At 51.3% G+C, this 18,688-nt stretch overlaps 1 protein-coding gene across 2 annotated transcripts in view; it reads left to right on the top strand.

Moving 5' to 3' along the window:
- The first annotated feature begins 2,487 nt into the window (after positions 1 to 2,487).
- PEBP4 (phosphatidylethanolamine binding protein 4) overlaps positions 2,488 to 18,688 on the top strand; it is a 74,596-nt gene continuing 58,395 nt past the window's right edge. Inside the window, exons 1-4 of one of the 2 annotated variants that reach the window (XM_054000733.1) lie at positions 2,488 to 2,592; positions 2,754 to 2,825; positions 4,128 to 4,255; positions 4,870 to 5,002. In XM_054000733.1, coding sequence (XP_053856708.1) covers positions 4,134 to 4,255; positions 4,870 to 5,002 — 255 coding nt within the window. In that variant the 5' untranslated portion in view covers positions 2,488 to 2,592; positions 2,754 to 2,825; positions 4,128 to 4,133. Of the gene's footprint in view, positions 2,593 to 2,700; positions 2,826 to 4,127; positions 4,256 to 4,869; positions 5,003 to 18,688 lie in introns of those variants that run through there. The other variant, XM_054000732.1, reaches the window with a different exon arrangement.

The raw sequence follows: 18,688 nt of genomic DNA, 5'->3' as shown, positions 1-18,688 counted from the left end.
CAATCATAAAATTTGCATTTTTCACAAAGTCCCATCCTCGTTTTCTCTCTCCAGCCCACGTTGTTTGTGCTCTTGGGCCTGAAACTTGCATTGATTGTCCTTGGTGCCCAGCTGGAGAAGGAATTGTTTTGTCTCCCTGCTCTGTGCAGAGAGCTCAGCATCCCCTGATGTGAAGCCCAGACCCACACACTAAAGCAGCTCTATTTTTTAATATATTATACATTAATGTATCATGCATATTATATATATAATGTATATCATGTATATTACATATATAATATATATATTATATATATTATATATTAAATTCTTATAATTCACACCATTACAATCAAAAGCCAACTATTTTTAATTACATTATAAGCTGTTTTTTGGCCTAGCAGCTTTTGCCACGCCACACTGTAAATGCTTTAAAGTTAATTATCTAGAATTACTCCTCACACATTTTACTATAATGCATCTTTCATAGTTCTATTTCTCTAAAGTTCTTCATTTTATTTGTATTTATTTGATATCCTTTCAAACTTGTTTCTGGTTATATTTCTCTCTCAGCGAAGCCTGTCCTATCCTGTGGCATTTCTACGTCAGGATTTCTTATCTCGAGGTGTGCAAACCTCTCCGTTACCCCATCTCCGAGTCGAAAACGAACCTAAATGTGAATGTGAAAACTAGAAAAGCTCAAACCTGAGGCATCACTTCCCCTCCCTGGGAGCTGGTTTGACACCCAAGCTGCCTTTTCCAACAGCAGGATCCTTCTCCAGAGGGGCAATTGCAGCCCCTGCCGGGGTTTTCCTGCTTCTCCCCAGCCGGGAGAGCTCCAGGCACAGGCAGGAGGATGGAGAGGAGGATGCCGGAGGAAATCGCCCATCCCTGGGGCCGGATTTCCAGGAATGTGGCAGGGACAGCAAAGCCAGCAGATCTGGAGTCACCCTGGCCTGGGTTGCGAAACCACAGGGGTTTAAAAATTAAATATTCCAGTGGTTTCCCGCCCCTCGGGAGCATCACACAGCAGAGGGTGTCTGGCCCTGGCAGCAGGACAAATTTCCTGCTGCCCTTTAAACTCTCTCTCCTGAGTGGAGGAAATAAAATCTTTGTTAAAAAAAAAAAAAATTCTTTCTTTCTATTTTTTTTTTTTTTTTAGGGAGGAAGCCATGGTTCATCTTACATGGGAAGATGAAAAATTGTAAACTTTTACATTTAAAAAAATGTAAAATTGTTGTTCCCATGAGTTTTGCTTCCTGAGCATCCCTGGGAGATCCCCCTGCACCTTTTCCATTGGTAAACACGTTTGGGATGATGTGTGAGAGGTCTCCAGATGGAAGGAGCTGATTTTGGCTCTGCAAAGGACTTTTCCCAGTCTCTGGGCTTGGGGGGAAAAAAAAAAATCCCTTTTCTGAGTTCATCCCATTTTGAGTTCTTGGTGTTGTTTGGGGAAGCTCTGTGAAGGGGTCACCCAAAAAAAAAAAAACACAAACAAAAACAACAACAAAAAGAAAAAAACCCACTGCAAAGGGTCTGGAGAGGATCCTGAGCCAGACCTGGGGGCCACAGAGCTGCTCCAGGGCTGGAGCCCCTCTGGATGCTGGGAGAGCTGGGAATGCTCACCTGGAGCAGGGAAGGCTCCAGGGAGAGCTCAGAGCCCCTTCAGGGCCTGAAGGGGCTCCAGGAGAGCTGGAGAGGGGCTGGGGACAAGGCAAGGAGGGACAGGACACAGGGAATGGCTTCCCACTGGGAAAGGGGAGATTTGGGTGGGATATTGGGAAGGAATGAGGGTGGGGAGGGGCTGGGATGGAATTCCCAGAGGAGCTGGGGCTGCCCCTGCATCCCTGGCAGTGCCCAAGGTGAGTTTGGAGCAGCCTGGGACAGTGGGAGGTGTCCCTGCCGTGGCAGGGGTGGCTCTGGAAGGGATTTCAGGTCCTTCCACCCCAAACCATTCCATGTTTTGCCAGGAGTTCCTTTTTCACATCTCCACCTCTCGCGTTGCCCAACTCCCTGCCTGCCCCTTGCTCAACTTTCAGCCACATCCCCGTTTCTCCAAGGAAATCCCTGCTTTTCTCACCGTTCCATGACCACATTTCTGGGCGTTTTCTGCTCATCACCAGTTTTGCCCGGGGCTGGGGACCCCCAATTTTCAACCTCCCCCGTCCATGTGCCACCGTGAGGGTGCAAACCCTAGCCCTGACTCAGCCAGCCCGGCATTCCTGGGAAAAGCCTGACTCACGTGAGCCCATTTGCCGGCTCAGGGCTCTAATTACGGGCTGTGCCCATCTCGGCAGCGTGGGAACGGGAGCCATTAAGCCCCTAAAAGCTCCCGATCATTCCCAATCCATTAATGTTTCTAATTAGTTAAGCCCGGCGCCTCTTTCTCTCGCCGGGCTCGCTCGTGTTCTCGGAGCGTGCAGCCACAGCCCCATTATGTAATGATCCCCTCGCTGCTGTAACCCCCACTCCCAACTCACTCTCTTTTACTATTATTTTATTTTATTTTATTTATTCGCATGTGCCTCTTCCCCGGAGCCGATCAGGCAGTGGACGAGACGGGCAAATCAAAGTTGGGCTCACACCGCTCCTGATTAGCCCGAGCAGCTGCAGGTGCGGCCGGGGGGGCTGGGCTGGGCAGGACCCGGCGCCGTTTGGGGCGTTTGGGGCGGTTGCCGGGGGGGTTAAAAGCCGTTGGCACATTCGGAGCAGCCGGCTGCCTCTTCCCTGGGCTTTGACTCTCATTCCCAGTCCCTCTGTCCCTTCCTTCCAAGGAAACCATCTCCACGGCAACCTCAAACCTCCGGGCTCTGCCTCGGAGCTGCTCAGCCGTCCCCAGGACCTTGGTAAGTGGCTCTCTGGTGGCCCGTGGCTACCGGGTCCGCCAGGAGGTGAGGGCTGGCGCTGGGCTTGGCAGGGGGGTGGGGGGACCCAGCCCCGTGTCCCCTCGTCCCCCTCGAGGCTTTGTGTGGCTTAAAAAAGGGGTGGCCCGAGTTGTCCTCGTGTGGGAAAAGCGCTGGAGGGGGTGGCTGGGTCAAGGCTCCCCTGCAGGACCAGGGTGGGGACATGTCCCGGTGTCCTGGCTGGTCGCGTGTCCTTGGGGGTGGTCTTGGACACACCACAACCACTCCTGATCCCAATTTTCCGTCGTATTTGGGAGAGCAGCAGGTGGAGAAGGGGACTCTGTCCCCTCTTGGCGCTGGGTTTGGAGCGCGGTGTCACCACGTGGGGACATTGCTGGTGCCACGCGGGAAAGGGTCCTCAGAGTGCCTGGCAAAGGGGAGCAGCAGGAAACAGCTGTCCTGGAAAAAATGGGATTAAAAATGGGATTAAAGTTGTGGAGCTGGAGGAGGAAATGATGGGCAAGTGCCGGATTTAGGTTCGTTTTCAACTCGGAGATGGGGTAACGGAGAGGTTTGCACACCTCGAGATAAGAAATCCTGACGTAGAAATGCCACAGGATAGGACAGACTTCGCTGAGAGAGAAATATAACCAGAAACAAGTTTGAAAGAATATCAAATAAATACAAATAAAACGAAGAACTTTAGAGAAATAGAACAATGAAAGATGCATTATAGTAAAATGCGTGAGGAGTAATTCTAGATAATTAACTTTAAAACATTTAAAGTACGGCGTGGCAAAAGCTGCTAGGCCAAAAACCAGTTTATAATGTAATTAAAAAAGAGTTGGCTTCTGATTGTAATGGTGTGAATTATAAGAATTCGATATATATTATATATAATATACATGATATATATATAATATACATGCTATATATATTAATATATAATAGAATATATTATATATATAATATACCTGATATATATAATACATATAATATTCATATATATTAATATATAATATACATTATGTATATGATATAGGTAATATACGTGATATACTTTATATACATAATATGCATGATACATTAATGTATAATATATTAAAAATCGATATGAAAATTAAATTATATCTGTGTTGTCTCACCTTTCACACGAGCCTAAAACCAGAATAACAGTTCCTAAAGTGCCTCTCCGTTAGCCCATCGCTGGGTCCGTGAAGGCCCTGACGGGACCCACGAGGACGGGGATGCTCTGCCTGGTGCGGGTCCCCGTGGGGCTGAGCCTCGCTGTCCCCTTGTCCCCAGGGCAGGATGAAGCTGCTGGGGGCCGTGCTGGCGGCGCTCACCCTGCTCCTGCCGGGCGCCTGGGCCAGCGAGGCCTCCCGCACCTGCATCTTCCAGAGCCTCAGCGAGTCCGACCACGAGTTCTGCAGGTGAGCCTCGCTCCGTGGCCTCTGTCCCCCGCCCGGCCATTCCCTTTGTGTCACCTCCCAGCTCTGTTCATCCCGCTGTCCCTTTGGCTCTTTTCCGCCTTTTCCCGGGAATCCGGGATGGCTCTGGGCGCCTGGAGTGGTCCCCGCCCTGCTGTGCAGAGGCTTTGAAGTGACTTTGGCAGCGTCAGGGACGACTGAAGTTTTCCGTGGAACGCTTCAGGCTGCTTTTCCATGGAATCCTGAAATGTTTTGGGTGGGAAGGGGCCCTAAAACCCATCCAGGTGCAACCCCAGCACCTCCCACTCTCCCAGGCTGGTCCAAGCTGGCCTTGGACACTTCCAGGGATGAGGCAGCCACAGCTCCTCTGGGAATTCCATCCCAGCCCCTCCTCACCTTCCTTCCCAAAATCTGCTGAAGAACACACGAGGAGCACAGGAATTTAAAATGCTCTTCAGCAGATTTAGGGAAGGAATTTATAATGACAATCATTTCAAATAACCTTCTGTTATCCCACCCTTGCAGCTCCTGCCCGCCATTCCCAACCCCATCCCGAGCCCGCCCTGGCACCATTCCCACCTCCAGCCTCATTTTCCCTCCCTGTCCCCGTTTTCCAGGGGGAATTTGGAAGTCATCTACCCCGAGGTGGGCGACGTGAGCTGCTCCTACATCCCCAAGTGCCACGGGTACCGCCAGAAGCTGAGCCAGGAGTGGGGCAAGCCCCGCGTCCGCTTCCCCTGGGCCAAGAAGGTGAGGCCCCGCTCCGGCTTTTCCTGGGATCAGGGTGACTTTTGGAAGTTTTTTTCTCCCACTTTTCCTCATCGATTCAGGGGTTTGGTTGTTGGCTGAGCTGTGGATAAATGGAATTGCCTTTTTTTTTTTTTTTTTTTTTTTTTTTTTTTTTTTTTTTTTTGTGATATTTTTGTCGTTTATTTCTATTTTTTCTTCCTACACTGTGGCCATTAAATCACCTTTTCTCACATTCAGAGTGTTTTTTTTACTACTCTGAAACCCTTTTTATATTTTTACTTTTATATTTATAGTTTATTTTATTATTCTAAAAATATCTTTATAGCTGTATTTTTAATTTTATATTTTTTATATTTTTTTCTTTTGGCCATTTACTTGATATATTTTTTTCTACATTGCACCCATTTTACAGCTATTCCAGCCACATTGTAGCCATTTAATAAATTATTTTCACCCTATCACCACATCTCAATTTAGAATATTTGCTGCATTGTAACTATTATTTCCCCTCTAAATGCAGCCATTTATAATTTTCTCTACATTAACTTTTAAAACAATTAAATTTTTTATATATTGTGACCATTTAAGTGGCCAGAAGGTAGCAAAGAAATTAAATTATGTTTTCTGCCACACGTGGCCACTTAATAATTTAATTTCTTGCTATTTGCAGCCTCCTAATGATTTAATTTTGTGTTCCATCATGGCTATTTTTAAAAAAGTAATTAAATGGCCACAAAGTATGAAAAATAGGAATTAAATGGCCACATGTAAGAGAAAAAAATAATTAATTTTATTTATGTTGTGGCCACTGTATATTTATATTTTTTGCTGCATTTTCACTATTTCGATTTTGTTTCCTCTGCTTTGACTACTTAATTTTTGGTGTTTTCTGACCACTGGATTTTTTTTTTCACTCCACTGTGGCCGTTTCATTTTTTTTTTTTTCTTTGCCACAACTCAGCCAAAACAAAAAAAAAATCAATTTAAACATTTCCACCGCTGATTTCCTTTTTGTAGTCAACTTTTCAAAGCCGTCCCGGCCTCGGGCTGAGCTCTGGGATTCGCGGCGGAATTTGGGATTCGCGGCGGAATTTGGGAATTTGGGATCGGGGCTGGGGGGGGGGCGGGAGATGCCGGTGCTGCTGTTCCCTCCTGCCACCACCAGGTGGCAGCATTGAACTGCCCGAGCTCCAGCGCCGCCCGGACTGGGAGAAACTGGGAGGAACTGGGAGCGCCGGGATCTGCGCTGAGGGTGCACGGGGAGGGGACAATAAATGGGGTGACATTGCCGTATTTTGGGGGACACCCTGCGCCGTGCCCTGCTGTGATCCCAAATCTGTCCCAAGATGCGGCATCGTCTCGTAGCGTTCCCAAATCCCGGTGGAATCCTCGCTGGCACCCCAAAAACCTCCTTATCCCAATAATTTCCGTAATTCCCACGGCCAGCTCCAGCCCTGGGAGCTGCTAAGGGAGAAGTCAGCTCTGCTGGCGTTACCTCGGAGTGTGAACAATCCGTTTTTCCGGCTCTTCCGCGCCGTCTGGGAAGTCTCTTCCCCCTGCGGATCACATGGTTGGAAGGAGAACTTTTCCTTAAAGATGTCTGATTCTTCAAAAAAAAAATCCTCCTTCCTGGCAGAGGCTGCTGCACGCAGACCCATCCCCGGCTTTCCAGGAGTTTGAAGTTTCCCAGGGATGTGGGCAGTTGTTTTTCCTTTAATTTTAGTCCTGGAAAGCAAATCAGGGCCGGGAGAAGGGAAGGGACTCTCCGGGGCTGGAATGCCGCTGCCGACGGCTGTGGGAAGGATTTTGGGCACCAGAGCCAGACCTTGCCAGGCTGTGCCAGTGGGATGCAGAATCCACAAAAAGCAGGGAAGGCTGAGCTGGGAGCGTGGGGGTGGCACCTGTTTATTTTGGGATGGAATTCCAGCTGTGCCTCGGGGGTGGCAGGTCCCCAGGGAGCCCCTGGCACGGGCGGCGGCTCCCGCTGGCACCGGGAATGGCTCCGCTGATGGATTTGGCACCGTTTCCTTCCAAGACATCTCGGCACATCTTGTGCTGAGACGGCATCTGAGGACACGGGGCCCCGCTGCTTCCCGGGGTTTGGGGTGCTTTTCTCCTCTGGCCTTCCCCAAAAATGCCTCCCCAGCTCTGCACAGCTGGCAATGATCCAGCTGCAGTGTCCAAACCAAGAGCTCATTTTGGGTGGCCTTGAACCCCTCACAGAGAACTGGCTCTCCTCAGGTTTTTTTTTGGTTTTTAATAGGAATATACAATTTTCTTACTCCTGAACCTCTAAGGATGCTTTGGGATAATATTTTCCCCCTCCTAAGCTCACCCTAAATTGAGTGGGACCAAGAGCTGTGGCATGAGAGTTGTTTTTATGCTTTGTGTGGGTATTTCTAAACCCAGAAAATTTGATTATTCCTAATTTATTCCCAAATGAGAGTGGGAAAATTTGGCAAAGCGAGGAGATCTCCATCTCCCTGTGGTGCTCCAGTGGGATGCTCCAGCTCGGTGATCCTGGATGGGGTGGGGAGGGCTGGCCGAAGGGCTGGAGATGCTTTTCCCCATCCAAATCCGTGGCAGAAAATCTCGGGGTTTGAGGATGCAAACTTGTGTAGGAAGTGTCGGCTCTCTGTGGAACACTTTGTCTCTTCAAGAAAAACAACCACCAAAAAAGCCAAATGCGGAGTGTTTGTTTTTCTCTCTAGAAATATTTATCAGTTTTCTGAAAGGGGTATGGGGGGGGGGGGCGAATGGGAAGTTTTCCACTCTCGTCCCAGATATTTGGGATGGGTTTGGGGTCACCTTTGTGCTCAAGGTCCGTCTCTGCAGCTGCTCAAGGAAGGGAACATCGATGGTTTGGGGTGAAGGAGCTGAAAGTGGGGTGGCATCTTGCAAAGCTGAGCTGTGACAGCAGCAAAATCTGGCCTGGGGGACTTTACTGCATCATTTTAGGGTGGAGTTGAATATTTTGTCATGTTTAAACACTGAGCTGTCGAAGCCAGCTTTATCAAACATCAATTTACTGCCCCAAACCCCCATTTTGGGGCAGTTTTTAGTGCCGTGAGAGCATCTCAGTGAGCAACAGGCTCAGGGAAAGGAGTCAGGGATGCACTGCCAGGGACAGGAGAGTGGTTCTGGATGGCTTGGATACCCTGGGAAACCTTGAACTGCTCTGTCCTGGTGGGCAGAGATCTGGGAATATCTCTCAGGAGATCAGCCCTGGGATGTTTGGGATGTTCAATCTATAGGAGATCACTCCAGGGATGTTCAGGATGTTTGATCCATGGGATACCAGCCCTGGGATCTTCAATCCATGGGAGATCAGCTCTGGGATGTTCAGTCCATGGGAGATCAGCTCTGGGATGTTCAATCCGTGAGAGATCAGCCCTGGGATGTTCAGTCCATGGGAGATCAGCTCTGGGATGTTTGGGATGTTCAATCCATGGGAGATCAGCCCTGGGATGTTCAGGATGTTCAATCCATGGGAGATCGGCCCTGGGATGTTTGGGATGTTCAGTCCATGGGTGATCTGGGATGGTCAGGATGCTGAATCCATGGGAGATCAGCCCTGGGATGTTCAGTCCATGGGAGATCATCCTGGGATGGGATGGCCAGGATGTTCAATCTATAGGAGATCACTCCTGGGATGTTCAGGATGTCCAATCCGTGGGAGATCAGCCCTGGGATGTTCAGTCCATGGGAGATCAGCCCTGGGATGTTTGGGATGTTCAATCCATGGGAGATCAGCCCTGGGATGTTTGGGATGTTCAGTCCATGGGAGATCAGCCCTGGGATGTTTGGGATGTTCAATCCGTGGGAGATCAGCCCTGGGATGTTCAGTCCATGGGAGATCAGCCCTGGGATGGGATGGCCAGGATGTTCAATCTATAGGACATCACTCCTGGGATGTTCAGGATGTTCAGTCCATGGGAGATGCAGCCCTGGCATGCCCAATCCTCACTGGAAAACTCTCCTGAGCACTTCCCAATCCCCCTTTGGGTCCCACTGCAAAGACCTGACCTCGAACCCCCAAACATCCAAGCACCCACAGCACCTTCCCAAAACCCCCATCCTGGGAGCTGCTGGAGGCCCTTTCCCAGCCCAGGGAAGCAGGAGAACATCTGGAAGGACGGGAAACGCATCCTCCTTGTCCTGCCTCGATATTGCTTCGCTCAAGCAAAAATAAATTGGAAAAGAAAATTGGCCCTTGCACCAATTTGGGGCAGTTTCTCAATTGTGCAGCGTAGCAAAGCCCCCGACGATGATGGATCGCTGCATTAACCCAAACCCGCGTCCCCTGATTCCCTTTTATTACCACTCGTGGTGGCAGACAGAAAAACAGATTACACGGGAGATCAAATCGATAGGAACTTTATTTACTGGCCTTTTAAAAACATATTTCTGGGCTTTATAAAAACATACGGCAGATGCCAGGGATGGGCCTTGTCTCCTTGTTAAAAAGCAATTTACCTGTGCTGGAGCCGCTACCTTTTACCTGCTCCTCCAGATTTGTTTTCATCCCAAGGTTTGACAACTTCCTTAGAGGCTTCTTTAGGCCGTGCCATCACTTTTTTAGGCTACAGGAAGGAATTGGAGGGTTTCTTTTTGGTGATAAAATCTAGAAATAAAGTGTTTTTCTCAGGGTTTCTACCCCAAAGGTAACTATTTAAAACTTGTTTTTGCAAGCAGCCCATTTGCACATCCCTGAGCTCAGCTCCTTCCTGGTGCTCCAAAGCTCTCTGGGATAAAAGCATTCCCAAGTTGGGATGAACTGGGGCTGGGAAGGCAGCTGGAAAAGCTCCCCCAGCTGTGTGACCCATGGGATGAGACCCTCAGGGGTGGCTTTGAGCTTTTTGTGCCTCAACCTGTGACCAGCACCCAGGGGTGGGGCTGGAGAGGTCCTGGGAGTTGGAGCTGTGCCCTTGGGAATGGGAGCCCAGGGAGGGAAGAGCAGGAGGATGAGCTTCTCCCAAAAACCCACAGAAAATCCACTCTGGTTCTTTTCCCTGATTCTCCCCCTTTTTTTTTTTTTTTTTTTTTTTTTTTTGTGAAGCACTTGGTGGCCTAGTTGGGGACAGGCCTGATTCATAAAGAGTTTTGTGTTCCCGTTATTTGGGCAATCATTTGTGTGAGGAAATTCGTTAATTTTAACAAAGGCAAGGGCGGCTTTGTTCCATCTCCTCCCGGGATGTGCAGGAGGGGACGTGCAGCTGCCTGGGGAGGGACCTTTTTGTGGCACTCAGGTTCCATGCACGCCTTGCTGGAGAAGATGGTTGGAAGCAGAAGATTTCTGACAGTTTGTGTATCCCTGCTGGCTCATGGAGCCGTCTGGAGCTGAGGAGCCACCAGCGTGGTTTTCTCCCTCTCTCAATCCTGTCTGGGCTCCTCAGAAACAATGGCCCAACATTCCTTCCCGCTGCTGTCAGCCCGAGATTCCCGGGATTAGCCCAAGCCCCCGGTGATGAACCCCTCCCTCTGGCCCTGCTGGGTTGGGTTCCCATGCCCTGGGATCGCTCCGTGGCATTCCAGCACCCCGGACTTCAGAGGGGAATGGTGTGAGGGATCTGAGCTTCCAGAGGGGCCTCTTTGAGGGCTTTGGAGTGGGGTGGCAAAGCCAAAATAAATGTGTGTGCTGAGAGCTCTGCGTGCTGCCTCGGCCCTGTCCTCTGCTGACCCCCTGCCGCCGCTTCCATTGGGGATTTATTCGGGATGTGACCCCTCCGAGCCAAGCACTGCTCCAATTCCCATCCTTTTGGGGAGCAGGAAGGTTTTTTCCCCTTGATGGGAATGCCTGGAGTGGCTCAACAACATCACAGGGGGTGTTCTCCCCCACCGGGCCCCGGTCCCACCGGAGGCGACCGGTGAGCAGCTGGTGCCACGCGCCAGGAGAGCCTCGTTCCAAGAGCAATCCTGGCAGGAATGTCACTTCACATCCATCTCCTGACCTTCCCGTTCCCTGGACCTTTAACCACCCGGGACAAACATCATCCCCCGAAGGCAGGAGGCTGGGAAGCACCTCCGGGTCATCCCCCGTGCCTCGGCGTCTCCCGCTCGCTCCTCGTTTTCCGCAGCACAGAAAATGTTTGAAGGCGCCGCTGATTTCTCCCTTTGATCCCTGTAAACACTATACAGTAATCAAAGTTTAAGCTGCTTTGGGTGAAATAATTGCTTAACAATCATATAAGACAAAGTGATTCAACAAATGACAATTAGGACTTGTGATCTACAGAACAGATGCATTCAGTGTAGCATATTATAATGTGCTAATAGGAGATTGACAGCACAATAATAGGAGAGAACAGCCACTCAGCCTATAATTCCCAACCAAATGTGAGGCTGTCCACAGAGCTCAAATCCGAACAGGCTGTAAAATTAGAGGTAAGAAGGCACAAGTTTCACAAAGACTCATTAGCAGGTTGGCTGTGAATTTCCAAGGAAGGGGGGAAAATTCCTGCTGGAGGATTTACTCGCGAAAGGAAGGAAGGGGAGGCGGGGGGGGGGGACCTCAACCTCCGCACGTCTTTGCGCTGGGAATGAGTAACCTCGATCACACTGGGCTCCAACAGGCTGGAGCCGCCGCTGTTCCCGGATGCCAGCCAGGTTTTGGAGCAGAGGGTGGCTCCCGAGCCGTGGCAGCAGCCGGGTCCCGCTGCCAGGGGCCGGGAAGCGCGGCTCGGCGTCGCCGTTCCGCGGGGGACGGTGTGAAGGACCAAATGAAATTAGGACTGATATGAGCACGGAGCTCCACCGGGCGTTCCCGACGGGAATTGGGCACTTCCCAAGCCTTAAATGATACTGATGGGTGACAGGGGCACCCTTTAGCCCTGTCCATGGGAATTAAGGCTTGTGCTTTCTCTGCTCTTTGGGGACATCGAGGGATGGGGACGTGTGCGGGAGTGGAGCTGTCAATCTCCACAACCCTGGCACGTGCGGAGGCAGGAGCTGGGATCCATCCCTGAACCCCTCCACGCCCTGGGATAACGTTCTCTGTGCGCTGCTCTCTCCTCTCTCCTTCCCCAGCAGCTTTGGAGGCAGGGAGATCAAAGGAACTTAAAATTTCCAGCTCTGGTGACAAAACAGATTTCAGCTCGGCTCGTCCTTGCCGTGCCCCGCGCACGTGTTCCACCAGTGTGGAATTTGGCCATGTTTTATTATTAAATAAACATGCCAGGAAATGCACTTTTTGTGCATGGGGGAGGATGAGAAGGTTTGGTAATTAAAACTTCCATCCATCAACGCTTCGCTCCCAGAGATAATTGTGTGGCTCCCGCAGATGTATGTTTTGTATGGAATTAACCAGTGGGAATTGGTGCTGGTGTGTCTGAGGGGATGAGATGTGCCAGGGGCTGCCCAGGATTCCAGTGGAACATCCTGGGGAAGGTGTGGTCATGCTCTGGTTGGGAATTTGTTGGAAATTTTGCTTTTTGTCTCAGTTTATTGCACAAGCAAGTGCTTTATATTCACTTTATTTTCACCTGCAAATCCCAAAGCTGCAGGGATGCACCTGCCAGGTGGGTCTGGCATAAAAAAATATCGATTTTACATGAATTTTATTAATTGCAGAACCAAACCGAGTTGTAGAAGCAGATGAATCTGTTGAAAAAAATGTGATTTTTCTTTCCCCTTGCCCCATCTTTGGGTTTTCCCGGCATGCCGCAGCCTGTGATGTGCCAGTGTGGGCGTCGGGCACTTGGAATTTCAGAGCCTTTAACCAAGGTGGCACTGGAGAAGAAAGCTGCAAAGATCCCTCCCCTCATCCCAACTCCAGGATTTATTTTTGAGGAGACCCTTAGGAAGCGCTGCCCCCGCAGAGCCTGGAGCCCAGCTGGGTTTCAGAGCTTCCACGTGGTGATCGATGGCAGATCAATGAGCCCCAAGGTGGACCTGTCACCCTCGTGGTGTCTCCTGACATGCCCCGGACCCGCCTGGGCTTTTTCAAAAGGAATTAATGGCATTTTGGGTGGGCATGAGGGTTTATAGCAGCAGGCAGGTTCCTCCCGATGCTCCTGGCGCTTGAAAATTGAATTTATGGGGTTTGGAATTGTGTTTAAATATGGGGGAGCTGGGCATGGCTCCCCTTCATCTTCCTGGCATCCTCCCCATCTCCCCAGCTCCTCCTGATTCCATGGAGTTTCCCTGCTCCGCAGCTCTGGACATTTTTTGGGCTGGGAAAGGCTCCAGGACCTCTGGAATACTGGGCTGGGTGTACTGGGGGGGGTCTTTGCTCCATCACTCTCCCCACTCCAGGCAGGTGTTGCTCTCCCTGATTTTCAGAGGGCTCTGGGAGCAGCCGGGCTCTCCTGGGTTTCTCTGGGGTGTGACAAGCTGCTGGATACATGGCTGAAAAATCTGGGAATTGGGAATTGCCAGGTGCTGGGCGGAGGGCAGCGAGGTGTGGGAGAGGTCTTTGCCTGGCAAACACACCCTGACCCTGCTGCCACCCTCCCCTGGGATTATCCAAGCATCTCCCAGCCTGGCTCTGGCATCTGGGATGCCTCGAGCCTGCTCCGAACCCGAATTTTGGCAGCGATGCCCTTCAGCAGCCCTTGCCAGGTCCCTTCCTGGCAGGGAATCCTGCTCTGTCCTGCTCTGCCGCCCCAGCTGCACTTCCCAAACATCACCTCCCACTGCGGGGAGCATCCCGGGGAGCTCAGCCTCACCTCTGGGCTCGGAGCATCATTCCCGGGAGCCTTCCCTCCTCCCCTGCAGCATCTTCCCCGGAGCCTGCCCGCCAGCACAGGAGCCTTTTTTCCATGGATGAGTAATTCTTCCCAATTTGGGGGCTCCTTCCTGCGCTATAACAACCCTGAGCTCGCCTGCCTTTTTCTTTTTCCAGCTGCCATCTCCAGCAGAAATTCCCCTTTTTTTTCTTTTTTTTTTTTTTTTTCCCCTCGGCGGGAGGGGAGGGGCTGGTGGGGGGGGGGATCTCGGTTATACAATCCGGGGTTGGGGCGACTATTTTGGATCCCTCCTTCCTGCCTCCAAATTGCAGCTCCGAATGTGACAAGTTACAAAACACTTGAGTCATTTCTCTCTCTCTCTCGCGCGCGCGCTGCCTTTTTCCCCCACAAGGGTTTGGGTTGGTTTAAAGGAAAAAAAAAAAAAAAAAAAAAAAAAAAAAAAAAAAAAAGCAGGATGGGGATGGCGATGGGGATGGGGAGGGGGGGGAAAGGCGGCTCCCAGCGTTGCCTCCCAGCCCGGGGGGCTGCGGGCAGCCCCCACACAGGGGAACTCGCGGGGCTGTTTATGTAAGATGCTCATGTTCTGCTGAGCTGCAGCGAGAGCTGTTGTCGATTCCCAGGAAAACCCACGGCTGCCCACGTAGGATCTCCCGAGCAGGGTTGTGTAACGGGGAGCCAGGCAGCCGGGGGGGTGGGGGGGGTCGGGAGATCCTGCCTGGGGAGGGGGGAAAGCAGGGAGGGCTGCGTTGAAACGAGTGGGAAAAGTCCGTGGTGCCGGGGAAAATCCGGCTGCTGGGATGTGCTGCGGGTGCCTCGCCAGGAGGTTTTGGGGTGCTCTCACCTCTCAGCACGGATTTGGAATTAATTGAGTCACTGGGTGACTTCCCAGCATCCCTGTTTCCTTTGGATCTTGGGAGGAAAGGGATTTTTGTGATGAGATTCAGTGTTGAACTCAAAGGAAACATCAGTGATGGCTTGGAGGAGGCGGCCTGATCCTGAGCGCTCCTGGGATCATCCCAAGGGGAGGTTCAGGTTGGACATCAGCAGGAATTTCCTTATGGGAAGGGTTGTTAAACCTCGGAAGGGGAGGTTTGGAGTCCCCATCCCTGGGGGTGTCCAAGGAACACCTGGACGTGGCACTCAGCACTCTGGGCTGGTGACAAAGTGGGGACAGGGCACAGCTTGGACCTGGTGATCCTGGAGCTCTTTTCCAACATGAGTGATCCAAAGATCTGGGAAAAAATCCCTCATTTCCCACTGTCCCCAGTGGATCTGCACCACCAGCCTCAATACCTGAGGGAGGGGCTCCAAACCAGCTCTGCACCCCACCAAAATCACCATTTCAACGCTTTTTTCCCTAAATACCAAAAATCCAGGAGTGCTGGAGGCTTGTGCTGCTCCAGCCCGCGAGGAGAGGAGCCCTCTCGAGGTGCTGGGCTGGGAGTTGCGTGTGTTACATTTTTATCCCTATTTATTCATGCAGAGCCGAGGCGCGGGGCGAGGCGCCCTGCTCGGGAGCGCTGCTCTCCATGAGAATGCTCCTTCATTTACATCCTCCCTCCTTCCCCACAACTGAACTTATCCGGGTTATTTTTATTACTCGTGTGTATTTTTTTTTTTTTTTAAAAGGTTGGGGGAAGGGGAGGAGAAAAGAAAAAAAAAAAAAAAAGAAACCCCAAAAAACCCAAGCATCACCACCCGTCTAAATTCACCTTATTTTTACTTCTATTAAAATTTCCCCTCTGGAATTTTGATAAGCCAGAAAAAAATGAGGCACACGAGTGAGCTTCACCCGAGGGGAGAGCCGAGGCCCGGGGATGAGGGGGAGGAATGTGTTTTGGGGCAAAGAGTAAGTTTAGAACTATTTTTCTCTTAACTGGAGCACTTAGCTGCACTGCAAGCCATTCATCTTGTGCTTTAATAACTCATTCTCCCTGCGAGATGGGATATCACAGCCCTGGATATTGCTTTTCTTGGGATCCAGGACCAAAGATGAATCTGCTTCCTCTAATAAAATACGTTTTCATTGCAATTGAAATCGTTTTTCGCACCCTGATTTCCCCTTGTATTTTGGGTGTTGAGCTCTTCTTTGCCCCAAATCCCCCTGGCTGGCCTGATATTTATTTATTTCCCTTCCCAAACGATGGAAATACAAATTCCTTCATTTCCCCCCATCCCTGGGGAGCTCCAAGTGCTGCTATTTGCCTCGAGCTGTCTCTAATCAATTGATAAATCAGATATTTATGATTTATAGAGGATATTCTACATCCTGGGGTCTCCCTTGTCGTGGGAGCTGATGCATTTTTGGGGTGATAGGGGTTTGTGACCATTTTATCCTTTTCCTGCCACTTTTTAATCAACAATTCATCCCCTGCAGCAAACATTTCCCTGTGCAGCAGCTTGCGCTTGTCCCCTGGGGGTGTGACGAGTTTGCAGGGCCTCGAGAGCGGGCCGGGGAAGGAGGCTGGGAGCGTTTGGAATCCTGGAAGGTTTTTTTCTGGGAGCAGAGGGAGCTCTCGGCTCGCGACTCCGCCGCTTCCCGGCGCCGCCTCGCCGGGATGAAAATCCTGAAACAAAACTTCTCCCTTTCATGTTCCCCCCGGCCCGACTGTCTCTTAACTACGCATTTGATCTCGGCATCTCCGCGAGAAGGTTCAGAGCCTGATCAGGAATTAATGGGAAGCAGGAATTAAGCAGCGGATCAAAGCGGCCGCGCGGCGGGCGGCGATCGGGGAGCGGAGCGCGGCGGTGGCCGAGGGGGGGACGCGATGTGGTGGCACCAGGGGACACGGGGGACACGGCGGGGTGGCTGCTCTCACTCCAGCACAGCCCGGGGGGGGCACGGGGTGAAGTGCCCAGTGCCAGGGATTGTCACCTCCACGCCGCAGCTGGGGCCGGGGCTCCAGGGGCTCGTGGCTCTCTGTCTCCAGAGGTTTTCCAGGGTTTGGGAATGCTGGAGGCAGCCGCGCTTCCCGCGTGGACGGGAATTCCCTCGTTAAACAAATATTTGGTGAGTGGGAAGAGGAGGGGAGCAGCAGCGCTGCTGAGCCCCCCCAAAACGCTGGGTTCCCCAAAAGGTTGAGCCCACCAAAATGCTGAGCCCACCAAAATGCTGCAGCCGCTTAAAATGCTGAGCCCCCCAAAATGGTGCGCTTACCCAAAAAGCTTCGCTCCCCCAAAATGCTGCCCCCCCAAAATGCTGCAGACTCCCAAAATGCTGAGTCCCCAAATGCTGCAGCTCCCCAAAATGCTGCACTCACCCAAAAAGCTTCACTCCCCCAAAATGATGAGCTCACCAAAATGCTGAGCCCCCCAAAATGCTGAGCCCATCAAAATGCTGCACTGCTCCAAAATGCTGAGCCCCCTAAAATGCTGCAGCCCCCCAAAATGCTGAGTCCCCAAAATGCTGAGCCCCCTAAAATGCTGCAGCCCCCCAAAATGCTGAGTCCCCAAAATGCTGAGCCCCCCAAAATGTTGAGCCCCCTAAAATGCTGAGCCCACCAAAATGCTCACTGGTCCAAAATGCTGAGTCCCCTAAAATGCTGCAGTCCCCCAAAATGCTGCATTCACCCAAAATGCTTCACCCCCCAAAATGCTGAGCCCCCCAAAATGCTGAGCCCCCAAAATGCTGCAGCCCTCCAAAATGTTGAGCCCCCCAAAATGCTGAGCCCCCCAAAATGCTGAGCCCCCAAAATGCTGCAGCCCTCCAAAATGTTGAGCCCCCCAAAATGCTGAGCCCCCAAAATGCTGCAGCCTCCCAAAATGCTGAGTCCCCAAAATGTTGAGCCTCCCCCAAAATACTGCACTGCCCCAAAATGCTGAGCCTTTGAAAACACTGAGCCCCCAAAATGCTGCAGCTCCCCAAAATGCTGTCCCCCTTTCCTGCTGAGCCCTCCAAAATTCTGCAGACCCCAAAATGCTGCAGCTTCTTGAGATGCTTCAGCCCCCCAAAATGCTGCAATCCCTTAGGGTGCTGCAGTCCGCCAAAATGCCAGAGCCCCCCAAAATTCTGCACCCCCTAAGATGCTGCCCAGCCCCTTCCCCATCACTCACAGCCCTGAGGAGGACAATGACAGAGCCAGGATGACCCCGGGGTGGGAGCAGTGTCTTGCACCCACGAGATTTGCAAAATCAGTTTTTCTCCACTAAAACTGTTAAATTCCTGCCTCGACCCGACTGTTTTGGGGGGGATTATCCTGGATGGGAGTGAGGGGCACGTGCTGGGCCTGGGGGTCAGGATTGGGTTGGGACTTTGCACTGGTTTGTGGGGCAGCTGCTGGACCTTGTCCTGTCCTCGCTGCTCCTGGGAGTTCTCCCTCCTCACAGAGGGGCAGGTCACAGCAGCCTAGGGATTTGCCAGATTTCTTCCAGCTGGAGTGAAAAGCCTGGGAATTTGGGTGGAGAGCTGGCCATGAGGGAGATCAGGGCTCCTGATGGTTGGGGACAGGAGCAGTTTGGCTGCTGGGTTGGTCAGAGTTTGGGCTTTTCCTTTTCCTTTTCCTTTTCCTTTTCCTTTTCCTTTTCCTTTTCCTTTTCCTTTTCCTTTTCCTTTTCCTTTTCCTTTTCCTTTCCCTTTCCCTTTCCCTTTCCCTTTCCCTTTCTCTTTTCCTTTTCCATGGGGTATCCATGAGATGAGCTGGTCCAGGAGAGGCTGCTGGCAGAGAGGGAGCTGCTGTCTGGCACCTTTCCCTTTGGAAAGTGAAGGAATGTTTGGCAAATGGGACTTTTGTTACTTTTTGGTCTTGTTGGGATGTCGCTGTGGGGTGAGAGGAGAGATGAGCAAAGCCACTCTGGCCCCTGCAGTGACTGCAGCCTTCACACATGTGGTTTTCCCAGCAAAATCCAGTATTTGGGATGGGGGTACCTGCAGGTGGATGGGGGGATCCCTGTGGGGTCCCTACCTGAGCGATACCACCCATATCCCACCCAGGCACGCGGAGTTTAAACCCCAACAGATGCTGTTTTTCCAGGCAAATCCTTTATAAACCATGTAACCACC

Source organism: Vidua macroura, chromosome 28, assembly GCF_024509145.1.
Source record: "Vidua macroura isolate BioBank_ID:100142 chromosome 28, ASM2450914v1, whole genome shotgun sequence".
In the NCBI taxonomy this organism is placed as follows: Eukaryota; Metazoa; Chordata; class Aves; order Passeriformes; family Viduidae; genus Vidua; species Vidua macroura.
Note: the sequence above shows the minus strand (reverse complement) of the source record. Positions and strands in the feature narration are given on the sequence as shown.